This window comes from Melanerpes formicivorus, unplaced genomic scaffold, assembly GCF_026170545.1.
Source record: "Melanerpes formicivorus ecotype bairdi unplaced genomic scaffold, bMelFor1.0.p_v2 SCAF_8, whole genome shotgun sequence".
Taxonomy (NCBI): Eukaryota; Metazoa; Chordata; class Aves; order Piciformes; family Picidae; genus Melanerpes; species Melanerpes formicivorus.
Genome location: NW_027142360.1, coordinates 5406536 through 5418027, shown reverse-complemented (window position 1 = coordinate 5418027; position 11492 = coordinate 5406536). Strand labels below are relative to the sequence as shown.

The window sequence follows — 11492 nt, the reverse complement described above, 5'->3', positions numbered from 1 at the left end:
AGTCACGTAATATATTAGGTGATATATTTCTGGGGCAAACTCCTGTTTGCCCCAAATGGACTAATTAAATGAGCTGATTGAGTTCCTTAGTGGTGCTAAATTCAGAAGCTGAAATGGCAATATAGCCCTTTGATATATTTCAAGATTTTTTCTTTTTGTCTTATCTTATTTTTCTTTTAATCCTCTTTGATCCTATCTGTAATGTCACAAAAGTGACAGGTGCCCTGAGAAATTGTAGTAGTGAAGTGTGGAATTCAAAGTGAAAGTCTTAACAGTTTGCTAATTGCAGAGGGGGAGAACAGAAGTGTACCTGTAACTTAAGCTGCTCTACTCAGTAGTACTCCAAAAGAAGTCAAGCATGCCTGATGTGGACAGAAGAGATATGCAAGAGAAGCAGCTTCTGAAACACATGGCTGACAAGGAGCAAGGACTGTTACCAGGGAGAAACAAGTGCACTGGAAACGTCTCTCAATCTGAGAAGAAGCTCCAAGAGGCTATTTGTGTGCTGCTGGTGGAGCTGTGTGAGAGATTCACGTTTTTTGGCATCGTCTGCAACATGATCCTCTTCTGCACTGTCAAGCTTGGATATCGAAACTACCAGGCAGCTATTGTCAATATGTGCTTTGTGGGCACCTCCATGCTGACACCAGTATTGGTTGGCTGGCTTGCTGAATGCCTTGTTGGGAGGATCAAGCTTGTGTGCATCTGCATGTTTCTTCACATCTTGGGTAGGTTCACCCTGGTCACTATTCCCTGGTTTAGTAGCTCTGTTGTAGAAATGCCTTCCTGGGCATTGTGTTTCAGATCTAACAGCTTTCCTGGCCCTTCCCTTGTGAGGAGAGGCTGAGAGATCGAGAGATCTAGGGCTGCTTACTCTTGAGAAGAGAAAGCTGAGAGAGGATCTGAATGATGTCTATCAATATCTGAGGGGTGGGTGTCAAGTGGAGGGGGCCAAGCTCTTTTCAGTGGTGTTCAGTAATGAGACAAGGACCAATGGATACAAACATGAATGTACAAGATTTCACCTCAACGTGAGGAGAAATTTCTTTACAGTGAGGATGATGGAGCACTGGAACAGGCTGCCCAGGGAGACTGTGGAGTCCCCTCTGGAGACTCTCAGAAACCTCCTGGATACATTCCTGTGCAATCTACCCGGGGTGATCCTGCTTTTGGCAGGCGGGGGTGGGCTTCATAATCTCTGGAAGTCCCTTCTAACCTGTAACATTCTGTGTTTCTCTTGCCTACCTTCTCTAACAGCTAGTTAGTTTCTCCTCTACACTGCATTATTTTTGTGAGGCAGTGCCAGAACAAGACTAAGAAGCATTTGCCTGTGCATCTTCTGGATAGTTGATGCTGAAACTTGACTTCTAAAGTGGCTTAGCTACTCAGAATACAGATGGATGCTCAGCTCTTAAATTTAGTCCTTTTAAAAAGCATCTAATGTTACTAGTGTGTGGTGCAAATGTGAGGCTTTAGATAGAAAGATAGTTAGAGAGAGTTTGAAAAGTTCTTCACAGAAAGAGAGATTGGCCATTGGAATGTGCTGCCCAGGGAGGTGGTGGAGTCACCGTCCCTGGAAATGTTTAAAATAAGACTGGATGAGGCACTTAGTGCCACAGTTTAGTTGATTAGATGGTGTTGGGTGATAGGTTGGACTTGGGGATCTGGAAGGTCTTTTCCAGCCTGGTTAATTCTGTGTTTCCCAGTGGTTGGTAGTACTGTATGTGAAGGTGTATGGCTGTTGTATTTGGACAAGAGGGAGAGACATATTTAAGCACATAGCAGTATAAACAATCCTTGAAACTGTAGAGAGGCTTCATTTTAATACATTTATTGAGAGCTTGCTTTCTATTAGGACATTCTGAATCTTCCCCATGTGTTATTCTGGAGGGCTTTCCCATAAAAGCACAATCCAACCCAGGCATGATGTTCTGTGGCATCTCACAGCTGGTAATTATTTTGCCAGCCTCAAACTAAGCTGATAGTTACCTTTTACCTGGCCCAGTTGTTGAGCACAGGCATGTCTGATTTCTGCAATAGACAGCTGTGGTTTTATTTAGACATGCAACAAAGTAAGGAAAACATTCCTGAGATGTTCTTGAGCTGATTGCAAAGCCATTGCACAAGCAGCCTGGAAAAATGATTGCTATTACACTCCATTGTTTCCCCCTTGGGCTTCTGTTTTGTCCTTGCAATGACTATCTTAAAGTGTACAACTGGTAACTTGGTGTATTTGGGTATTGGTTTAACCAGAACTTTTGGGTTTTAGGAGATAGATCATTAAACATTCCTGACATGCTAGGGTTTGATGCACAACTGTTACCTTAGTCATGGCTGATGTTGGTGTTGATGACACTTCAGTTATATTTTGAACTCAGTCTCCAGTTGCATTTTGGATAATCTATAGCAAATTAAATCTAAGAGACTTGCCTTGCATACTGGAGGTGCTAAATGCAATTTAGAGCAGTGCTTCTGTACATCAAGTTTCTGAAAATCATCTGTTTTCCTTGAAGCTAAAGAAAAAAAGAGGGAAAAAAATTCCACAAACCTTTTTGGAATTTATTTGTTAACTTAGGATTCCTATTACAGCTCTGGGGTTTCCAGAAGATTCAAAATAGGGTACAGTCCAGAATGGGATGGGGTTTTTTTTTGGTGGAGTAGTGGTTCTTCAGGTGATGTTAAGTGTTTTAACTGGTACACTCTGGAAAATGGAGAGCTACTACTCTCAATAAGCAGGAAGCAGAGAAAGGCCAGTGAGAGGAGCTACATTTCCAGAGTGAGCTCTATAGTTGATGGAAGAACATGAATCCTTATAAGCACTTCAGAGGAAGGCTGCTTTCTCAGGGGCCCTTAGTGGTGTTGTCTTAATATATATATGGAATTAATCAGGTTGGAAGAGACCTTTGAGATCGAGTCCAACCTATCATCCAACACCATCTAATCAACTAAACCATGGCACCAAGTACCCCATCCAGTTGCTTCCTAAACACCTCCAGTGATGGTGACTCCACCACCTCCCTGGGCAGCACATTCCAATGGCCAATCTCTCTTTCTGGGAAGAACTTCTTCCTAACATCCAGCCTAAACCTCTGCTGGCACAGTTTGAGACTGTGTCCTCTTGTTCTGGTGCTGGTTGCCTGGGGGAAGACACCAACCTCCACCTGGCTAGTTGGAGACAGAAGTAAGGTCTCCCCTGAGCCTCCTCTTCTCCAGGCTAAGCAACCCCAGCTCCCTTAGTCTCTCTTCACAGGGCTATGCTCCAAACCCCTCCCCAGCTTTGTTGCCCTTCTCTGGACACATTTCAGCAACTCAACATTTTTCCCAAACTGAGGAGCCCAGAACTGGACACAGCACTCAAGGTGTGGCCTAACCAGTGCTGAGTACAGGGGCAGAATGACCTCCCTGCTCCTGCTGCCACACTGTTCCTGATCCAGGCCAGGATGCCATTGGTCTTGTTGGCCACCTGGGCACACTGCTGGCTATATTGGCATGCAGAAAGACTCTGCCTGTCTACAATATTAAGACACCCCCCCCTTTCTATTTGCCTTCCTCTCTCATGTGTCTGTGATTTTTGATCTGTCTTTTCAACATAACTGCTTTGAAATGTCTTATTCATCAGTCCGATGTTGATCCATTACCCATAACAATTTTCTTTCCAATTCCAGGCACAGCACTACTGCCTGTTGTGGCTTTCCCCTTTGAAGATGTTTACTTTGACAGACGTCATATTCTTCACACGTTAACCAAAAGGGAGCAGAAAGTAGTATTCTACTTTGCACTACTCACAGCTAGTCTGGGAATAGGAGGCATAAGAGCTATAGTTTGCCCACTAAGTGCCTACCACCTTGAGGACTGCAGACCAAAGGAACTTCTTTCTTTTTTCAACTGGTTGGTAACTTCATGTCAACCTAAATATCTGTTGGGGATGAGAGAGCATTGCCTTGAAATTCACTCCTGACTTGCAAGGCAGATTCTACAGATGTTTAATGCTGGGGGGGTTGGAGGCTTTTTGTTTTATTGTGGTGGGTGATTTCTTTTTAACTGCAAAACATTTGAGTTTTGAAAGAGTTTACTGTAATTTCTGTTAAAACTTTTCCCTCTTTTTTTTTTCTTCTTTTCCTTTTGTTAAGACTGGTAAGTGATCACCTGTTTTGTCCTCCTAGAGAAATCTTCAGTTAGGATTAGGGTGAAGTGATTTGCCCAAATGCTCCAAGACTTGAGAATCTAATTGCTGTCAGAAGAGCATATTTCGTATGGTTTGCTACCTTTAACGTGGATATCCCTTTAGGATGTTTTTCTGTTACTCCTTAACTAACAGTGGCAAACTTCAGTTCTATGTTAGAATTTACATTGGAGCAATTATTTTTTTAGCAGTAGAGCCTGGTGATTTGCTGCAACTAAGGATTGCCAGTAGTCTCTAACTGCTAAGGGCAGTGGTAGGGGTGTACTGAGTTGTTTCAGATCTGTTGCTGAGAAGTTTGCCTTTATTTACCACATCTGTAGCACTATTCAGTGTGCTATAGATATCTTCTGTACTTCCTGGATAAACTGTGGAGTGAGGATCAAAGTAGTTGCAATTCCTGCTTCGAGGCAAGTGAAATAAGCCCTAAACTGCCCCTTTTTCACACAGAATCACACAGAAACATTCAGGTTGGAACAGACCCTCAGGATCACCAAGTCCAACAAAGAACCCTACTCTACGAGGTTCACCCCTAAACCATAGCCACAAGCACCACATCCAAAGGACCTTTAAACACATCCAGGGTTGGTGACTCAGCCACCTCCCTGGGCAGCACGTTCCAATGCCTGACCACTCTTTCCATGAAAATATTCTTCCTAAAGTCCAGTCTAAACCTACCCAGTTGCAGCTTGAGGCCATTTCCTCTTGTCCTATCGCTAATTACCTGTGATAAGAGAAGAGCAGCAGCCTTTCCACAACCTCCTTTCAGGTAGCTGTAGAGAGCAATGAGGTCTCCCCTCAGCCTCCTCTTTTTCAAACTATCCCCTGCTCCTTCAGTCACTCTCCATAAGAACTATTCTCGACACCCTTCCCCAGCTTTATTGCCCTCCTCTTCCCTAGCTCCAGCACCTCCACATCTCTCTTGCATTGAGGTGCCCAATACTGGCACACAATACTCAAGGTGTGGCCTCACCAGAGCTGAGCTCCCCTTTCCTTACACATGCACAGTTATTAAACTAAAAACTGAGCACATTAGCATATTGACAATGAAATGCTGAAGAATCAATGAAGATCTCAGTGAATCAGATCTCCTCTCTTTTGGAGATGGCTTTCCTGGCCATTCTTCTTTTTTTTCCCCTCCAATTATGTTATTATCAAAGAGTTTTGAATTAAATCCAAACTTCAGTGAATAAGGCAGATTTACCAAAGGTGGATGGAACTGTTTAGTTTCTTAGGGCAGCTTCTGCCTCCTTGACCTGCCCATAGGAGAGAAGATTAAAAAAAAAATAATAATAATAATAATAATTTTTGAAAATCCTTCCTTTTTGCTCCATTCTGAGTTTTAATCCTTAATTAGCAACATAATTTTGATTAAATAAGACTCTGGGGGATTAAGACTGGAGAGCAATCGGTCGTTCTGAAAGATAGCTCTGGAGAATTTATTGTACTGTGGTCTTAGCCATTCAGAATTGTGTTTAATCAAAGTGACATTTCTCAGTGTTGATTACAAAAGGAGATAAAATATGAATAAAAAGGTCCTTGGGGGAATTCAAATGGGTCAGCTCTTGGAACTTTGGAGCTATCAAGAAAGGCATGTGTGCAGTTTAAAAAAGTAATAATTTTGCAGCAGCATCCAAGGAGAGACTGAGTGCAATCTAAGATGTAAAAAAATGGGGCATTCATTCTTAGCATTCTTAATCTCATTAACTTCCCAGGATATAATCACTTTTTTTTTTTCCCCATAGCAGGCTGTTTTCTCTTGGTATTTGCCACAGGAATGAATGTTAAAATAAGGTAGAGTGAGATGGCTGCAAATTCTTGGTGAGTTGGGGAATGTATTCTTAGACAATTTCTGTTTAAACAATCTCAACTATTGGGTTCAAGGTTGGATTAAAAGCCCTTGTAGTTACCTGTTGTCTAACTGAATCCATGAGGAAGATTGGCTTGTGCATTTAGGGCATAGCTCTAAACTCTGGTATGAACTATGGCTCTGACCTTGTAAATAAACAGAATCACAGAATTGTCAGAGTTGGAAGGGACCTCAAGGATCATCCAGTTCCAATCCCCCTGCCATGGATAGGGATACCTCACACTACATCAGGTTGCCCACAGCCACATCCAGCCTGGCCTTAAAAACCTCCAGGCATGAGGCTTCTACCACCTCCCTGGGCAACCTGTGCCAGTGTCTCACCACCCACATGGGGAAGTTATTCCTAACATCCAACCTGAATCTACCCATTTCTATTTTTGTTCTGCTCCCCCTAGTCCTGTCATTACCTGACACCCTAAAAAGTCCCTCCCCAGCTTTCTTGTAGGCCCCCTTAAGAGATACCAACACTAGGTGCAAAAGGTGCTTCGATTTTGCTGAACTGTTTCCCTAAAGGCTTCTAGTTTTCTAATGTAAGGTGATGGACTTATACTGGTTTTGCAGCAAGAGAAGTGAATTGTGCCTATGGGAGCAGAGAATGTGAGCAAAGAGCAGAATCCAGACTAGGGGTGAGAGTCATCAGCGTTGTGATCTACTGTAATAAGATGCACAGAACATGAGACCTGCAGCATTTATCTTGTTCTCTCTCCTCTTCTCAAATTTTCTTTCCATATGCTGCTGATCAGTTTCTATTATTACCCTGGATAAAAATTTACTTTGCCTTCTAAAAATGTTTTTCTGCTCCTTTGGGTGGTTGTTTTTGTCCCCCTTGTCTTTTCAGAGAACTCCATAACATGCCATTACATTTCTGTATAATGTTATAAGATGATGATTAAGCTGTTACAGGCATGTCACAACAGCATTTAGGTTTGCATCTGGACACATTCCTGAAATGAGCCTCCTGAGCTGGCATTTGGCTCTCATTGTGAGGAGACCTCGGAGTGTCAAAACTCCAAGAAGGAGATGTTGCCTACAAAGTTTGACATGATACTTGGTTTCATGTATTTAACTAACTCACAGAATCACAGAATTTTAGGGGCTGGAAGGGACCTCAAAAGCTCATCCAGTCCAACTTCCCTGCCAGAGCAGGATCACCTAGAGCAGATCACACAGGAATGCATCCAGCTGGGTTTTGAATATCTCCAGAGAGGGAGACTCCACAATCCCCCTGGGCAGCCTGTTCCAGTGCTCTGTCACACTCACAGTGAAAAAAATTTTCCTCATGTTTCCATGGAACTTCCTATGCGCAGCTTCCACCATTGCTCATTGTGCTGCCATTGGGCATCACCCAGCAGAGCCTGGCTCCATCCTCTCAGGACTCACCTTTATGTCTTTATAAACATTGATGAGGTCACCTCTCAGTCTCCTCTAAGCTAAAGAGCCCTCAGCTCCCTCAGTCTCTCCTCAGCCCAATTCAACTATGCTCCACTGGGGTCTCTGAGACGCTTTACATATCGCAGCTCCAAATATTGCAATATCAGATAGCTGCAGTCTGAGAGCTAGCAGGGTGTGCTTCTCTTCGTGCAGGTTCCTATCTCCTGCTGTCAGTATAATATAAGCCAACCCCAAAATTCTGATGTGTGCATTGAGGTTAGTTTATCTTTCTTGCTTGGTCCATGGAGATTGCCAAAACACCTTGTGTTCCTCCCCCCCCCCCCCCCCCATTTCTTGAGAGGACAGGAGATTTACATATTAGTCTTGGAGTACTTCAATGTACAGTGGTGGAAAAACAAAAGCATTCTCCTGCACTCAGGCTTTCTTTGGCAAGTCTTACTTCTAGTTAAACAATCCTAGAGTAATGAGGGGTGTCAGGGCCTATAGGTAGCTCAGGCACAATTCTTTAGAAAGTTGGGAGAAGGGCTAGTGAAAGTTCTAGTTTGGAACAATCCCTAACTGATAATTTTTAATGTTATGGTTTCAAAGCTTCTATGCAAGTTCTAGCTGAACCAGCTGTGTCACTTGTTTTCTGTCTGTCTTTCTGTCTGTCTTCCTTGGAATGTTTTAGCTGAATAGAGGTTCAAAATATGTTTTGCAGAACAGTCAGGATTGGAAGGGACCTCAAGCATCATTGAGGTCCACCCTCCCTGCTATGGCCAGAGACACCTCACACTAGATCAGGTTGCTCACAGCCACATCAAGCCTGGCCATAAAAAACTTCCAGGCATGAGGCTTCTACCACCTCCCTGGGCAACCTGTGCCAGTGTCTCACCACCCTCACGGGGAAGAACTTCTTCCTAACGTTTAATCTAAATCTCCCCTCCTCTAGCTTGGATCCATTCCACCTAGTCCTGTTACCTGACATCCTGAAGTCCTTGTTCCAGAAGAGCTGCTGCTGCATGGCTCTCAGCAGCACTCACTTTACCCTGGTGGTGTATCAGGGTACTCTTCTCCCATTTGCCATGGGTTCTCTGAAGCAAGCTGTGTAAGAATGTTCCCCTGCCTACTGCTGCACAGCCCTGGGGTCACCTTCCATCCCTTAGCAGGGTGAGAAAAAGCTGAACTTCAGAACTCATGGTCTAGTCTGTTAGGCAGGAGTCAGAATCCAAGGGGAAAAGTGTGATGACAGTGTACTGCTAACTCTGTCAGGTATAAACTCAATTGCTAGGATAAAGAACATAAATACTTATGCTTTTGCATCCTCTCAGGGAAATCCATTATTTTGGCATACCTTATTTTTGTGGGTTGTTTTTGGCTATCCTTATGATTCTTTACTGCATGCTTATTGTGCTATTGTTGGGAGTTCCAAACCATGGAAAGCCTATCACTACTGATGTGCCATCTGCTTCCAAGAGTGTGTGATTTCCATTTGAATATCTTCTGTGCACAGGAGGGGCTCAGCACCTACTTGGGATGCACTTCTACTGCCAAAAGCTCTCTCAGAGTACGTTATGTTGGGGATCTCCTCAGCATGATATTTCCAGAAGCCAACAAAAATTTGGGATGAACCTTGCAGCTAATGGAAAAGGCATCTCTTCCTCAGTTCAAGAAAGATGTTGAGTTGCTTGAACATGTCCAGAGAAGGGCAACAAAGCTGGTGAGGGGTTTAGAGCTCAGCCCTGAGAGGAGCGTCTGAGGGAGCTGGGGTTGCTTAGCCTGGAGAAGAGGAGGCTCAGGGGAGACCTTATTGCTGTCTACCTGAAGGGAGGTTGTAGCCAGGTGGGGGTTGGTCTCTGCTCCCAGGCAAGCAGCACCAGAACAAGATGACACCATCTCAAGCTGTGCCAGGGGAGGTTTAGGCTGGATGTTAGGAAGAAGTTATTCACAGAAAAAGTGATTGGCCATTGGGATGTGCTGCCCAGGGAGGTGGTGGAGTCACCATCCCTGGAGGTGCTGAAGAAGAGACCAGATGGGGCACTTGGTGCTATGGTTTAGTTGATTAGATAGTGTTGGGTGATAGGTTGGATTTGATGATCTCTCGGTTCTTTTCCAACCTGGTTAATTCTGTATTCTGTATGAATGAATTAAATTATTTCTTGAACAAGGGGTGGTAGCATGAAGACTTTTCTCTCTTAAGCTTCAAGTATGTGATTTGGTGATGTTGCATAGGCAAAATTTATGGTATCTGATATTAAATGTGCAAATGGTAAATATTGCTGTAATGAATTAGTCTGATCCACAGGAATATTTCCAGTACTAGAGTGATAATTTATTTGACTCACTGCCTTAGTACAGTTACTTTAATCACATACTTCTTGGAGCTGAAACATCCAAGTAAAATCTGGTGTTCATTGCTGTGCCAATGTGTGCTGTATTGATGCTGTCCATGCTTACACTATGCCTTTTATGTTTTAATCTTCTTTACAGGCCTTATATTATTCAACTTCTCCACTTTTCTCTTTCTTGTCTGTGTGTGCCAGGTTTTATTGGCTGGTTAACTTAAATTCAGCAGTTGTCTTTGTCAGCATCTCTTACATCCAGCAGTCTGTGGCCAGGAACCTTGGTATTCTTATCCCCTTTGTGTCCATGCTGATGGCCATGATCACAATTCGCATGGTGCGGGATGAAATGATTTACAGACCTAAAACAGGTAAGAGGAAAGTGTGTCTTAGGAACCATCTTTAGAGATTATTTTCACAGAAAAGATCCACCTGCACAACTAAACAAGTTTTTTCAGCAACACTGCTCTGGTTGGTTGGAGATGACTTGGGGTGTAGCTCTACAGCATTTGTGTGCAAGAGCTGACATCCATCCTCTGTAATGACAGACCTGGCTAGAGACTATGGATAGGTTGAAAAGGTAGAATGCAGTCTTATGGTAAACTTATGTACATTTTCTGTCTCCTCAAGGCATGGAAACAGGAGGAAGAATTTTTTTCTCTGTGAGGGTGACAGAACACTGGAACAGGCTGCCCAGGGGGGTTGTGGACTCTTCCTCTCTGGAGATACTCAAGACCTGCCTGGATGAGTTCCTGTGTGATCTAGTATAGGTGAACCTGCTCTGGCAGAAGGATTGGACTGGATGATCTCTCAAGGTCCCTTCCAGCCCCTAACATTCTGTGATTCTGTGATGTGTCAAAGCATTTGCCTGTGCAGGAAGAAGTGTAGTATGTCTGGTGCTGGTGGGCTGTATTTTGTCGTGTCTGATTCAACCTATGCCCAGTGTCTTTTGGTCAGTTGAAGCAGAGTTTGTGCCTATGCTAAGGCACCAAGCACACCTGTGTTTTCTCCTTTAACTGTGCAACTTTGCTTCATGTGAACTTGTATCTTGGCAGGCAAGCAGTGTGGTTAGCCAGCTAAACAGGAATGCACAGTAGTAGCAAAGTGGGTTTATAATTGCTTTCATCGCTCTGGCCAGCCTGATCTAGTGTGAGGTGTCCCTGCCCATGGCAGGGGGGTTGAGACTAGATGATCCTTGTGGTCCCTTCCAACCCTGACTGATCCTATGATTCTATGATCTCATGCTTATTGTTATTTCACTGTGCTTGCTTATGTAACATTTTTATGTGGATTTACACCTTTGAAAATAATTAGAAATACTGAAAGGCTCTAAATAATTCCTGTCCAGGCTATGCAGATATATTTAAAACTGAAGAAGTCCTTATGCTTCTGTGGCCTCACCAGTTAGTACCTGAGCTCTACAAAAGCCTCTGGTGGCTGCTACCCCTCTCCATTGCCCGAGCACAGAAATGTAAGTGGAGCCTAGGTGACTTGCATAAGGCTATAAATACTCAAACCTTGCTTTTCTTTTTCCAATAGAACCTACAAACTGCAAGAAACTTCAGTGTTTTTGTTATAATCACAACAAAAATATATTAGCAGTGAGGGAATGAATACATGAACCAAGTGCCTGGGAATATTGTAGTGAAGATGTCACTAGAGAGGTTTATTCAAAACAAATTCTTCCCCATGAGGGTGGTGAGACACTGACACAGGTTGCCCAGGGAGG

General features: G+C 43.5%; 1 protein-coding gene across 2 annotated transcripts in view; it reads left to right on the top strand.

The window, feature by feature from the left end:
• Positions 1–317: 317 nt before the first annotated feature.
• The window catches only part of SLC15A5 (solute carrier family 15 member 5), a 51760-nt gene continuing 40585 nt past the window's right edge, over positions 318–11492 (top strand). For both annotated transcript variants that reach the window (XM_068141662.1, XM_068141663.1), the window contains exons 1-3: positions 318–728; positions 3666–3888; positions 9965–10134. In XM_068141662.1, the coding sequence (XP_067997763.1) occupies positions 359–728; positions 3666–3888; positions 9965–10134 (763 nt within the window). In that variant the 5' untranslated portion in view covers positions 318–358. The remainder of the gene's footprint in view (positions 729–3665; positions 3889–9964; positions 10135–11492) is intronic.